Source organism: Lynx rufus, unplaced genomic scaffold, assembly GCF_022079265.1.
Source record: "Lynx rufus isolate CCGP_SWC_20201006 ecotype Redwood Valley unplaced genomic scaffold, mLynRuf1.p SCAF_5, whole genome shotgun sequence".
In the NCBI taxonomy this organism is placed as follows: domain Eukaryota; kingdom Metazoa; phylum Chordata; class Mammalia; order Carnivora; family Felidae; genus Lynx; species Lynx rufus.
Window position 1 is genome coordinate 143622175 of NW_025814867.1, and position 15302 is coordinate 143637476.

The 15302-nt window shown below is 39.8% G+C and overlaps 1 protein-coding gene across 6 annotated transcripts in view; it reads right to left on the reverse strand.

Annotated features, from left to right (window-relative positions):
* Nucleotides 1-2292: 2292 nt before the first annotated feature.
* GRIK1 (glutamate ionotropic receptor kainate type subunit 1) overlaps nt 2293-15302 on the reverse strand; it is a 369629-nt gene continuing 356619 nt past the window's right edge. For 4 of the 6 annotated variants that reach the window (XM_047099652.1, XM_047099651.1, XM_047099649.1 and 1 more), the window contains one exon: nt 2293-2448. In XM_047099652.1, the coding sequence (XP_046955608.1) occupies nt 2293-2448 (156 nt within the window). Of the gene's footprint in view, nt 2449-2846; nt 2934-15302 lie in introns of all 6 variants that reach the window. The other 2 variants (XM_047099646.1, XM_047099644.1) reach the window with 1 other exon arrangement.

Below are 15302 nucleotides of genomic sequence, written 5' to 3' on the forward strand. Positions count from 1 at the left end.
TTACTCTAGTTCATCTTCAGCTGTTGGATTAACCATATTTCTATCTGCTTTTCTGTTTCTATCAGTAAGCATATCTGTATCTCTCTATATTTATCTCTATCTCTATAAATATTAAAAAAAATTTTTTTTTCAACGTTTATTTATTTTTGGGACAGAGAGAGACAGAGCATGAACGGGGGAGGGGCAGAGAGAGAGGGAGACACAGAATAGGAAACAGGCTCCAGGCTCTGAGCCATCAGCCCAGAGCCTGACGCGGGGCTCGAACTCACGGACCGCGAGATCGTGACCTGGCTGAAGTCGGACGCTTAACCGACTGCGCCACCCAGGCGCCCCTATAAATATTTTTAATTGTATGAGAGAAAGAGAGAGAGAGAGAGAGAGAGAGAGAATATCTTAAGCAGTTCCATGCTCACTGCAGAGCCCAACGTGGGGCTTGATACTACCATCCTGGGATCGTGACCTGAACTGAAATCAAGAGCCGGGTGCTCAACCAACTGAGCCACCCAGACGCCCTTCTCATTTATGTAAATTGCAACTCCATTTTTCCAGGCACGCAGGGACTGATCCCGTGATCCTGGGATCATGACCTGAGCTGAAATCAAGAGTCAGACACTCAACCCATTGAGCCACCTGGGTACCCCAGCAAATTGTTTTTAATGTCACATCTTCATGGATTTTATGTAAGATCTTAATGCATTGTCTAATGAAATACATTATTTTCCAATTGTGATTGATCCAAAATTTGAGCACTGATCACAACCATAGGAAAATATCTGGCCAGTACCTGTTATTGCTATTTTAAATGTGACGTTATTTTTCTTTTTATGTCTGGATATATTTTTGTGCTTAAACTCTACAGGGACTAGATAACAAAATTTGTTTAGTTATAGAACAATCCTATAGAAACCAATGGGATTTAATTATATGAACTATTGATCCAGTGCCTGCTGCTTTCCCATTGGTCCCCCAAATAATGAGTGCTACCTCAACTCTGCAGTTAAGCCTCCCTCTCCCTGCCAACCCAAATCCTAGACTTTCTCTGGACCCACTCTCTTCCCTCCCTCGTGACCACTGTCTAAATCTCTGGCCCCATGAGTTGTGCCTCCGCGTTACTTCCATCATCCACTGGTCTGGCTGCCCCTGCTCTGGCCTGGCTGCAATGTCCTTTCTTTGGGTTCCTGAAAGAGCCTTCGGGTGACCCTGTCTCTTCTTCCTCAGATTCCTTTCCTTCAATCCTTTGTCTGCTTTCAGCCAGAGTGGTTGTCACCTGTCAGACCCATCGTATTCCCTTGCATTTTAGCCACGCTAAACTCCTGTCCCTCCACCATCCTGGCCCTATTCGCTCTCCTTTTGGGGCCTTCCAATATGCTGCTTCCTCAGCCTAGAATGCCTGCTTCTCCATCTTACAGTCCTCCCTTCACCTGATTAACTTGTCATCGTAATCTAGCTGTACCTTCCTCCAGGAAATCTTCCTTGGTTGAGTACATGTTCCTTTGGCTTCTGGCTTCTACTGAGGAAGTGCTCATCCTTCTTTGAGTACTCAAATGTTTTTCTTTTTTGTTTAACTATAAACTATGTGAGAGCAGGGACCATATCTGTCTTCCTCACCATAGTATCTCCAGAACCTAGAATGATGCCCAGAATGTGATGGACACTTTTATTTTTTGAATGAATTTTCCTTTTTTGTTTTTAAATCCTTTTATCTTATACTCACCAATATTCCAAGTGCCATTTTAAAGTTCTTTATGAAGTCAGATTTTAAAGCACAAAGATGAGTAGTTATATTTTACGATAATAACTAGGTATTTGGTATGAGCTCTAAGTATTTTTTTTTTAATTAGCCAGAAATGATTCTGTGTGTCTGAACCGATTAAGAGGACTCATCAAAACAGCAAACTGGAAAACAGATGACATTTGACAAACAAACATTGTGAATGGGAGCTGAGTAATCGAGAACAAACCAACACTCAAACTTGTTCTGGAAAAAAAAACCCTGTTGATTTATTATTATTTAGAAAGCACACACAGCAATTTATCGAGAAGAAGGAGAAAAGGCAAAATAAGTGAGCATACAAATTCATTTTAAAAGATCCAGTGGCACTTCCCAAGTAATATCTGTCTCTGTGAGCTTTTTAAAGCTGTTGTATTTCGCATATCTATACGCATACCCAGAGTTATGAATATAGATACAGGGAAACACATCACACACTTGTCAGGAATCTTTCCTCCCCAAAACCTGTAGTGAGCGTATCGTTTTCCTTCCTGAAAGCTGCCTGCAGGTGTTTTCTTGGATCATGCCACAGTCTCTTTCCTCTGAGTTCGTCTCTGATGACAAGTAAGGATACTTGTGAAGGGAGATTTCCCCTTAGTTCTTGACTTTTTCTTTAGCTTTTTCTGATTTTTGAGTGAGATTCCCAGTTCTTCCATGATGGCATTGAAAGAGAGACACTAGAGAACATGAAATAATAGAGCATCAGTTTAACCTAACTAGCTGCCCCCTCCACTGATCTGTCTCTCACCAATACAAGATATTGGTCTAAGGTAACTCTGCCACACTGTAAATTCCCGGCCAGTTCCCACACCTCCTCCTCCACCCACTGGCCATTCACCTTTTCTACTTGGGGAAACGGAAGCAGCAAGCTAGCTGGGTAGACTTTGGGCTTTCATTCACAAGATGCAGTATTATAAAACTACCCAGTTAGGCTCTCGAAATAGACAACTTACCTTTGCCGAGACACCAAAATAGAGTTAAGTTAAGTCATTTCCCCCATTGAGATGATCCAAACATTGATAGGTTTATCAAGGCATACAGGACACTTCAGTAATGCTATAGAAAATGAACAAACCTTCTCTACACCAAGGCTTTGTTTTTTTCTCCCATGAAACCTTACTTTGTTCCTAAAATAAAATCTAATTCTTGATGACTTTCCTTTCTGATAAAAAAAAAGAAAAAAAACAATTTTAAATTGTATATTTTCTCCAAAAAACAGAGATCTGGCAGCAGCAATGATGCAGCTGTGGTTGAAATGAAAATAATATGGTACCGAACCGCACAGCAAAGATGATGGCATAATACGAAGAGAAAATGGAGTGATGATCATGAAACGTCACGTGAGTGCAGATGGCGTATATATGTACGTATCTATTACAATTCCACTGTTATGTATTCGCATGCACAGTGTACAATGGTGTAATCAAACATAATTTGCTACCATTTTTTTGCAGCCAATATCAGATCTTTGAGTGATACATTCCTGCTAATAGAGATTTCCATAACTTAGTATTGTTCTTGATGAGGTAACCCTTCAAACACCCTTAAAATCCGCAAGCCTTTGGTAAGGTGTAAGCAAGTGCAAGCATGGGACTCCTTTGTCATGAACTCACAAAACGGATGGGTTGAAAGTCATATGACCACGTGCCACCCAATGATTTCTCTAGGCTGTGAGCTTCTGACAGGAAGGAAACTGGTGTTTCCTGTGTTCAAAGTAGGAAATGTCTCCTCTGGTCCTTGCGTATCAACATGCAACATGTATTTTTGAAAATTTACACTCCAGTTTTGTTCCACAAAAAAGTTGATGTCATTTAAATAAGCAATAGTTTTAATTTTTCTACTTGATTTGAAAGCTAGACAGATACATTTGGTTCCTAGATATACATTGCTGGCCTACCAGATGTACACCTCTGAAAAAGTAGTAGTTTTTGTATGACTTCTTGTCTCTTTTGCACGTGTTTATAGACTTTGAGTTTCATTTTCATTTTCATATGGCACTAAGAATTCATGTCATTCGTGTTCATTTTCTTTCAAATCATAAGTTGTGGCTTCAGTGAATTGAGAGGGGGATCATGCCACCCAAAGAAAAACTTTAGAAATGTTTACTATGAATTATACTTACAAAAAGTGTTATAGCACGTATGTCACAACTGAAATTTAATGTTTTTTGATAGCATTTTGTGATGTGAAATTTTTCTGTTGCTACCAGACGAACTGCATATTTTATAGTGCCATACGACACATGGTATTGTATCGGGGTCTTGCAAATTTTGCTCAGAGAGATATTTCAATGGAAGAAGTGTTTTTGTTTTTCGGGTTTGTTTTGTTTTGTTTTGTATTTTGCACAGGACATTTCTAATTTCAGGAAGATCATTAAAATGGAAGGAAGAGAGGGAAAGAAGGAGGAAGTGCAAAGGACTTTATATATATACTATTACAAACAAATCTTACAGCAACCTTATAAGGAAGGAATTCTTATGCCCATTATATAGATGGGGAAATTTAGTATTGGAAATGTTAAGTAATTTGCCCAGGAAATGTGGTTCGTAAGAGCTTGCATTTGAACTCAGTCTATCTTATTTCACAGACTCAACTACTTTCACTTGACATCAACACCTTTTTTTTTTTTACTTAACTACTATAAAGAGCTTTTGTAGATTCTTTTCTCATAAATGCATGTTAAGAAATTGCAATATTTCTGTTTTACTTGAAGTCTGAAACATTTGAGTTTAGACATTTCTCTTCATTTTGCACTGAAACCACCAAAGTGAGTCTCCAGGTGTGGCTCACAACAAGGAAAGAACTTGATGAGACTCTCTCTTTCCTGTATTGGGTAGAGGGGTAACCACAGTTCTTGTCCTGACAATATGTTTTAATTATGTTTCTCTTTAAAACACAATCTTCCTTCAACTTTTATATTGCCTTAAAATGCAGCAAATGTCTATTCCTTTCATTAACCCTAGGTATTTATTTTTTGCTGCCCTCATGAAAGTAAAAATAAATATAGTTTTATGAGTGGTCTGGTTTCTCTGTCTTTGGTCACAAATGATGATTTCTTTTTGATTCTCACTTTGTCTCCAACTGTCAAAAAGAAAATGGCAAGATATTGGGACTGACCTTTCTGCTTCCAAGTTTTTGCTGTAGTCATAAGGAAAGATGACCTTTAAGGTCCCTACCCGCCATGAGCTCAAGCAAACCATACACTCTTGTATCCACAGGAAATGAAAATGTGAAGGTCATCTCTCAGCACAGAGGGGCCTGGGAGGGTTTCCTATTCATTCATTGATTTGTCTTTCACAATCTCAGAATTAAAGATATAGATAGAGAGAGAGATAGAGAGATAGATAGATAGATAGATAGATATAGATAAATTGAGCTTCTGAATTAGGATAAAAATCTAAGTAGTTTTCCAAAGCTTCTATTTCTGGACTTGGTTTTTATGAACTCCCTTGTATCTGCAGAGCCGTAGAAAAATTATGGTTAAGCACAGACGTTTGAATTTCTAAACTAATTTCATTAGAAAGTATCAGACATGTTGATGACCATCTACCACCTTGCTCAGGAGGCAGGGACATTAGGGGTAGGGTGAATACCCCAGCAGAATCCTCTGGTGTTTGGCAGACTGGAAACTAGCCTGTAGTATGCAGCCGGGGTCCTCCTATTTTTCTCTGGTGGATGGAATTCATGTTTTCAATGGATCTACATATATGACCATGAATCATACTTGTGACTTGACCCCTGGTCTCAGAATGCTGGAAGTGAAATTTCAGCTGTGCTGCCTAGTAGCTGGGTTACACTGGGCAAGTTGTTTATTTTCTCTTTGATTCAGCTTCTTTATCTATACAGTGGAAACAATAGTAGAATCCTTTTCATAAGAGTTATTTTGTGAAACATTGAGTGGGTACATGTAAAACAGCACAATGCCTGACCCATGATAAGTTTCTCTATTTCTTTAAAATAACATGGTATAGGGGCGCCTGGGTGGCTCAGTCAGTTAAGCGTCCGACTTGGGCTCATCTTGCGGTTCGTGAGTTCAAGGCCGTGTCGCTCTCTGTGCTGCCTGGAGCCTGCTTTGGATTCTGTCTGTCTGCCTCTCTCTCTTTCTCTCTCAAAAATAAACAAACATTAAAAAAAATAAAAAATAAAATAACATTGTATAGGGGCACCTGGGTGGTTCAGTCAGGTAAGTGTCTGACTCTTGGTTTCAGGATATGATCTCATGATTTCATGAGTTTGAGCCCCAAATTGGGCTCTATGCTGGCAGCACGGAATCTGCTTGGGATTCTTTCTCTCCCTCTCTCTCTGTCCTTCCCCCACTCATACTGTCTCTCTCTCTCTCAGAATAAATAAACTTAAAAAAATAACATTGTATATATCACTGAAAATAGTTTAAGTGTATGAAACTTACTGATATGTATTTTGGTGTTTTTTTTTTTTTTTTTTTTTGGATAGAAGGAAGGGAGGAACAGTGAAAAGTTGATGATCCTTTAATATTATCCATTGTATGCCCTTCTATGCACCAATTCTTTGTTTCCACCAGTGTTTTGTTAAAGTACGTTCTATACATGTTTAATACATAGATTTTTCAATGCTTATTTTATTTGTTTCAGCCAGCTCATAACATGTTTTCATGTTTATGCAGTAATAAGATTTATGACAGCTTGTGTCTTGCCTCTGAAGGATAGGTGCTCAAGCATGAGAAAGAAATGAAAATTAGCCACAGCTCTTTGCCATTTAAAAAAAACTTATCTCTATGCATCTGAACCCATTTACTGTGAATTGCTATGATAATAAGTTTGATAGGAAAATTCACTTATGAATGGATTTATAGTAATAAACTGTGTTAGTGCCATTTACGCCTTTCTGAACACTGTCCAAAGATAAAGTGATGTGTGTGTGCAGGGATCGCATGTGTGTGCGTGTGCGTGTTTGTGTGCATGCACCTATATGTGCATGTGACTTCTCTTGCAGAGGAAAGGAAAGTGAGAAACAAGTTCATCTACTAGAAACCATGAGTGAAACTTCAGCTAGCACTGTAGTTCGCCTGGTTTTAGAAGAAGGATTTCCTTCTTTCTTTCTTTCTTTCTTTCTTTCTTTCTTTCTTTCTTTCTTTCTTTCATGTTTATTTTTGAGAGAGAGAGAGAGAGAGAGAGCGCGCACATGAGCACACGCATGAGCAGGGGAGGGGCAGAGAGAGAGGGAGACACAGAATCCAAAGCAGGCTCTGGGCTCTGAGCTGTCAGCACAGAGCCCAACGCGGGGCTTGAACCCACAAACTGTGAGATCATGACCTGAGCTGAAGTCAGATGTTTAACCATCTGAGCCACCCAGGCACCCCTGATTTGCTTATTTCTTTTGCAGAAAACCATTCCTCTTCTCCATTCCTTTTGTGCCTGTAGTGTGACCCTGGTGAGCCCCCCTGTCCTCTTTTCCTGCCTTCTTTTGCTTTCTTTTACCTTCCTCTTTGTCTTGATTTTTTTTTTTTAATAATTGCTGACATCATGGCACCTCCTTTGGATTAATCCTTAATATTTGGTTTCTTGGTACTAGTGTGAACCTGAACATAAATTATTCTTCTCCTGGCACCTTTATCCTTCTATTGCAAATATTCCCCTGGAAGGGATGGGAGAAGTTAAATGAATTCTTGTTTTGTACCTAAAATTACCTGCCCCACCCCCACAGAGTCTAGGGGTGGGGAGTGATTTCCTTTACGTTATAGGAAGAACTGTGTGCTGAAATTTGATTTGGGTTTACAATATTGAAAGGACCAAGGCTAAGCTGTCTCGTATTGGCTTTCATACTGGTTGCAAACGTGGCATCAGATTGTGACTATCAGACTGATTTCTCTTGTATATTTAACATTTATGCATTCCATGCTTTATTCATTGGTACATTTAGAAGAACTTGGGGTGAATACCTTTATACCTTACATTTTGTACAGGTTTCTCTCTTTATTATGCTCTTTGTTTAAAGACACTTGAAGTGGTCTGTGACATTGTCTAATAAATTTTCACATTATGTGTTGAAGAAAGATACAGATAATATTTGTGTCATTTTATAACTGTAAAAGCTTTCATTTTATATAGATATGCTTTAACTTGAAAGCAAGCTCTAACTTGAAGCCTTTTTTGTAAAGACTATTTTTAGTAAAATAGACTGAATTTTAACAAATATAGAAATCAAGGAATGGGTTACTGAGAAATGATGAGATTATCATTGCTGTTATGTTCTTGGTTTGGTTGAATTACTATCATAGTCTGGAGGCAGTGTCTCAATGATTTTTTTTTTTCTTTTTAACGAGATGGTCTAAGTATTCACATCCTTAACATTTTTAAACTGTGAGATTCAATACGGGAACAAACCTAAAATGTTCAAAATGTCAGGAAACTTTTTAAGGAATAAGAACAGAAACCTATTCATACATTTGCTACCTTAAGACTTTGGAAAGTCTGGTCACCTCTCTGCATAAGTGTTTTATGTCTTCACAGGATAATTGATGATCTAAGAGCAGAGATCAAGCTTCAGTGATCCCCCACTAATTATGTTAAGGAAGGAGGAGGGAGATTGTTAGAGTAGCTATGTGTATACCATTTTGTGTGAAATTCTTGCATTCCAGAACTCAGAATTTGGCTACCATTTGCTCTGGTTTTATCAGTTTTCTGGGTTCATTCAGAATTCCTGGGCCACCTCTCATGCAGCCATCCTTGGATTAAAAAAATATATATATATATCTGAGAGGTTGGGAGTCAGCCATCATATTAGCCTCGAGAATAGTGATTATGATTAATTGTGCCTGAAAGCTAATGAGGAAGCCGATTGTCATCTCCTGAATCTGTGCCAAAAATTTCTGGATGGAGGAAATCTAGACATTGGCCTAAAACTTAAAAGTGTGGTCCGCTATCCCCACCTGTCACCCAGAAGCCACTCCTTACCCAGCTAATTTTCAACTGGCTCTTCACTCCTTCTACATTTTCCCTGGGGCTACAGTATATCAACCCCACTAACTTATTTTCCTATCTCTCTTTTTTTTAAAACATTTTTAATCTTTATTTAGTTTTGAGAGAGAGAGAGAGAACCAGCAGGGGAGCAACAGAGAGAGAGGGAGATGCAGAATCCAAAGCAGGTTCTAGGCTCTGAAATGTCAGCTCAGAGCCTGACGTGGGGCTCAAACTCACCAACCGTGATCGTGACCTGAGCCAAAATCGAAATCCCAACTGACTTAGCCAGCTAGGCGCCCCTCCTGGCTCTTTTTAATGTCATGTTTTCACCATCTCTGTCCTTTTCCTTCTCGTCTCCTCCATTTTACTTTTTTTTGCCCCCACACTTGAGACTTGGTGCCAACATCTTTGCTGTCTCAGATCCTAGATGTAAGCTGATTCCCTGCATGAAAGCATATCCCAGAATTCTCTGTTTTCCAATCCGAGTTCCTTCAAACCATAAACATACACCTATGGGGGACACAAGGTTAGTCAATGACACTAGATACATGAGGATCATCTTTCTAGGGTTCATTTTTGTTTAAAGACTTTATTTAGAAAACTTTTCTTCCATTAGAATAAGTGTAAGTCTATTGTGGAATGGATACACACACACACACACACACACACACATATATATATATGTGTGTGTGTGTATATATATAATTTATTTATTTTTAAGAATTCTTTAAGAAATTTTTCACTATGGGTGGCTGCCCAAGACTCTACAAAATTCTTGGGGGTATTAGTTCGTTCTCCTCTAACATTAGGAATAATTTCATAGGAAACTTTGAAAAGTGAGGCTAACACTGAAGCAATGTTCCATTTTGATATTAATCCGTGTACTTTTCCAAATCTTCTGAATCTGAACCCTTTTTCCCACTTTTAAAGTTATAGCAAGAGCTTTTGTATGCATTGCCCTCAGGGTAGGGATGACATAGAAAGAGGAAAAAAAGTAAAATTTGCAGCTTTGAGTTCTTAAATAGATTTTTGTGGATCTATAGAAGCCACTGCAGTCTTTGAAGCTATTAATTACAACAGCTAGGTGTTTGAAAGAAGGAAAAAGAAGGCACTTTGAATTGTAAAAGTTTGCCTTCGAGCCTTCAGGGCCCAGACCCTGAGATTGTGGCTGGGGTATGAAGCTAGGACTGTTCTGTGTTTATTTTCAAGGGGAGTCATCCAGCCAGGGGCTAGGACAGCCTAGATGCTGAGGAATACCAGAGAAGGGGCCCCTCACTTGCAACTTTGGGGATCAAACTCCCATGGGGTGAAGTAAGGCAAATAGATGTGGGGACAGCTTAATAGATGAAGGGAGCTGAAAACCCAAGGAAATCGTGCCCACTTTCTGTCCCATATTCAGAGGAAGCAGTCACTGAGTGCGGAAATATCATCAGAGCTGATCAGCAGGCTGGTTGGAGACTGTCTCCCATGACGTCTGAAGTGTGCTCAAGAGCAGCGAGACTTTCCCCTGCTCCAGGAGGGCATGAAAGTTGCTGATGAGTTTGGAGAGATGGCTGCAGAGTGCCCCCCCCAAGCATTATGACTAGACAGCTGCAAGTTGTTTCTGCCATAAGGATAAGCTTCAGGTGGGCTGGACATATCTGAGATGAGCAACCCTCCGTGCTTAAAAATGGCAGAGATGTGGGTTTGTATGCCAATCCAAGGTACTCCCAGTGCCTTTCTCCTGTCTGGAGTCACCATCAGAGGCCACCATGACTTTCTTCTCTGGCCTTCTGGCTTCTCTCTGGCTTCCCTCCATCTCCCGAGTCTGCCTCAGCCCCTTGTGCAAGCTCGGGGCCTACACACTTCCTCTGTTATTGGCCTCATGTGTACCTGAGCAGGCCTCCATGCTGAACTTGAGATGATACTATGAGGACTGACTTTCCATTACCACATGGAGAAGAGGGCCTGTCCTTTCTGCAACTCAGAGGCTGAGTTAGGGCCATAAATATTTAATTCCAAGAAATTCTTTGCATGCCCCTTCTCATATAGAGAATGGCCTTGGCCTTGAGGTAAACTGAACCTGATGGAGGGTTTTAGTGTCCACAGTGTATATGTGCACTACCGTGGAGTCCTTGCGGTACTAGCTTATGCCCACATGTAGCGGACATACATTTTTCTCAAGCTATAAACTTAGGTGTGCAAGAAAACCATGTGATGCCATAAAAAAATAACAACAGATCCCACCTTAGAGGTTCCCGTCCACTAGTAGATGTTGTCAACTCAATGTAACTCACTCATTGTTTAAAACTGAGTTTCTTTTGGTTAATGGCTCAGTTAATATGAACCTCTCCCCTCCTCCCTTCTTCTTCTCTTCTTTCCCAGGTGTATCTGGGCTTAGGAAAATTTAATAGAGGGTCTGGGCATTGGTGATGGTGGGAGCAGCAGATCCATGGCCATACTACATTCTTTGACTTCCACTGGGGTTGGATCCTAGGAGGCCATCAGTGCTGCACTTTCTCTGCTGAGTCCTCTAAGTGCTTGTGGCCCCACTATGGTCTCCATGTCAGGTCTACACATTGAGTCTTTTTCCACTCCAACCTCAACCTTTCAGTCCACTGATTCAGCCCTTCTGCAAGGCTCTTCATTGAGAAGTGCCATGGGGTTTTCACTGTTTTCCCTGAGATACTGTGGGACTGAGCAGGACTCTACGAAGCTGTTCATAGGTTCATGACCTAGATATTGTTATTGCAACATTCTGGAAACAGTTGGATATAAAATTTTTCTCAAGTTTTCCCATCTCCTGGGCTATACCCTGTAAACTCCAATATGACATTTTCTGTTCAAGATCTCCCAGAACTTTTCTGAGGTTTCTATTTTCCTGTCCTCAAGTTGGGACTTGGCTCATGGATGGCCATGAAGCCTTCTCTCAGGGATTCCAGTACCACTAAGATTTAATGACTTCCCTCCCATTCTTCCTTTCTGTCCTAGTGGTCAAAAGCTGGTCAGGGATAGGAACATGAGGGAAGAAATCATTATTTTGTGTATTTCCACAACCTTGGGCCTCTGGGTTTTGGCTCTTGTTAATTACAGATAAGCTTTTCGAATAACAACTAATCTATTCAACAAAACACCTGGTTCTTGAGACTGAAAGCCATGGTTTCCAAGATTTTTGTCTATACTACAAATCTATAAAGTCTACTTAAAACTCAAAAGCTAAGAGTCTGATTCATCTCTGGCTTGGAAGCCATACAGATAAAAACATTGACGCTTAAGGGTGGAGGAGGATAGGGGTAAAAACAATAGAAAATAAAAGCACATCAACCTTTTTCTTTGTTTCCCTTTGTCTTTCTTTAACAGAATTACTGAAGTTCCACTTACAGAATAGGTTTCCCCATCTCTCTTGAATTGTGACTGAGAATATAACCCATTCCATAGCTATGAATAACTTCTAGCTATGTCTTGTTTTGCTTGTTGGTTTGTTTTATTTTGTTTTCTTTCTCTTTCTTTTCTTTCTTTCTTTCTTTCTTTCTTTCTTTCTTTCTTTCTTTCTTTCTTTCACCTACTCTGTCGGCTCATCAAAGTCAAGAAGGAGTCCACTTTTGTAGCCTTTCCTGTGTCTGTAACACTTTGCTTGTGACTGGATGAGAACTTTTTCACTCTTTGATGCCATGATGGCCGGTTTTCTCTTTACCCAGAGTAGACCATTTCATCCTGCAGCACTGGCAGGAAAAGGTAATTCTGTTTATGACAATAAAAATTTAGTATGTTTAAGTTAACTGCACAATCATATTTATATTTGTATTTGGTATTTGGTCAAGCTTTATTTTTGTTGTTGTTGTTTGGTCCTGCTTCTTTTTATTTCCTTCCCACTTTCTATCAAACTTAAAAAATTACTGTGGTTGCAGAGAACTTTAAATATCACCTCTTCGGGGCTCCTGGGTGACTCAGTCAGTTAAGTGTCCGACTCTTGATTTTGGCTCAGGTCATGATCTCATCATGGTTTGTGGGTTTCAGCCCCACATTGAGCTCTGTGCTGACAAGGAGCCTGCTTGGGATTCTCTCTCTCTCTCCCCCTCTCTCTGCCCCTCCCCTGCTCGCTGTCTCTGTTTCTTTCTCAAAATAAATAGATAAACTTAAAAAAAAAAAAGAAAAAAATGTCATCCCTTCATGTCACAGCTGGGGAGACTGAGAATAAGAGAGGGACAACGACTTGCCCAAAGTCACATAGCTATTCAGTAGCAGCACAGGGACCTGAACTCTTGGCTTGTGACTCCCAGGTCATATTTTTGTTGAGTCATTTATACCTTTTAGAATCTGTTTGGTTTAGAAGACACTGCCACTGTACACTGGAAAAGTTATTTCTAAATGGATGTTAATTGCTTCCTGGCCTCTCTGTGAATTGATGAATGTTTGGGTTTCCAGGCAAAGGAAAACCTCTTTGTACAATTACAGAAATAACCTGGTTGAGATTTCTCCAAATGACTTGCTAAATAAAGTGATCTGACTACAGAAGAAATGAATGAGAACGTGTGGAAGCATCTGATATTGTGCCAACTGATACTTAGGACTTAAGATAATTGCATATCGGGGCGCCTGGGTGGCTCAGTCAGTTTAAGCGTCCGACTTTGGCTCAGGTCAGGATCTCACATTTCTTGAGTTCGAGCCCCACAATGGGCTCTGTGCTGACAACTCAGAGTCTGGAGCCTGCTTTGGATTCTGTGTCTCCCTCTCACTCTCTGCCCCTCTCCTACTTGCACCCTGTCTCTCTCTGTCTCTCAAAAATAAATAAACATTAAAAAAATTAAAAAAAAAGATAATTGTATATTAGGGTAGGTTACCTGGGGACAGTAGTTTCTTAGTTCCTACGGTTGGTAAGGACTAAAGTGATCAGGGCAACAACCTTTTTTTGAAATGGAAAAATCTGAATATTTGAAGTCTAAACACTTCAGTTAAAAAATTGGACACAAAGAAAATCCTGGTTTTGCTAACTTAAGCTTAGTAGATAAAGGAGCGACAGTAACTCCATTCCATCACTCAGGTCCTACTCATGCTTTTTGTGTGTTTCTGGGTGTATACGCTGAAGCACGGAGACACGGTGGGGTTGTGCAATTTGGCCAATTAGCCCCATTTGGGTTGACGACTACAAAGTTCAGATTTTGTAGCGGGTGTAACCACATAGAACATTTGGGCTTTTATCACCAAAACGTTCTCATCTGTGTAAGTAGAATTTTTTTTGAAAATTTAAGGGAGAATCCCATTTTCCATGATATCAGTCTCTACGGAGAGGATTTTGAAAGCAAAAATGATTTTAATATGCCTGTGCATCTGGACATAAAATTCCATAACTGCGGGAAGCATAATGAGATGGTTCCTAAAGGCAAGTTAAAACTGCAGCATCAAGCAGAAATTTTTCATTATCTATAAGAGTTAATTAATAATGCCATTTGGCACAGTCAGATGTGCAGAAAATAGTCCGAGAAGTAGGAATGCCTTGCTTTCCTTTTACTTTTCTAGGCTGTTCAGGCTACTTTTAAATTGCTTACTGGGAAACAGACCTTATAGTATAAAGGGTCACGGGCTTGGAAACTAATTGGGATTCGTTGTTTTGCTGCTTTGCCATAGATGGCTTATATAGAACATAATATAATGCTAGTCAAATGTAATGAGGTATTTGGAAATATTTTTTTTGGGGGGGATAGGTTTATAACTATATAATCCAGCTGATTTTCCTAAGGGCATGATCTCTACCCACCATGTGTCCTCAGGTAGTTGCAGTTTTACTGGAAAAACTCTAAAATAATTCAACTTCTAATTTTAGTCTAAGACAAAATAAACTTTATTTTTTTCCTTATTGCATTGGATTATAAACAGGCTTGTCAGGAATTGGATTAGACAGCGTTAGATGCTCCATAGTTGTCGATGCACTGTTCAATCTTTTCAAACACCTCTCTGCTCTCTTGCTAACTTTAAACAGTATTCCTCAAAGTATAAGCCACAGATAACCTGCCAATGTTAATAAAATCTCACCCTCACCACTTAACTTGAAGTCAAATTGCTGTGTTCCATCTAGCTTTATTTATTTATTTATTTTTTCAAACGTTTATTTATTTTTTTTGGGACAGAGAGAGACAGAGCATGAGCGGGGGAGGGGCAGAGAGAGAGGGAGACACAGAATCGGAAACAGGCTCCAGGCTCTGAGCCATCAGCCCAGAGCCTGACGCGGGGCTCGAACTCACGGACCGGGAGATCGTGACCTGGCTGAAGTCGGACGCTTAACCGACTGCGCCACCCAGGCGCCCCTCCATCTAGCTTTAAAGAAAACTCATGCTTACCAAAGTTTTAAAGTAAAACAGCTGTATTTAAGATTGTTGGGGGAAAAAAAGCTCATGTAAGGAAAGGTATTTTTAAAAAATCCCTTGTACTAAAAAAACTCATGTACATGACCTAATTTTGGAGAAAACTGCTATATTGAAGCTATTTTTTTTTTTATGGAAACTAATGTCTACAACTAATTTTAAGCATTCGCTTTCAGATTTTGTTAAAAAGTCACCAATTCCTGGATTACACTCACTGAGAAGCAATCTATGGAGGTAAAACCTATGATCCATATT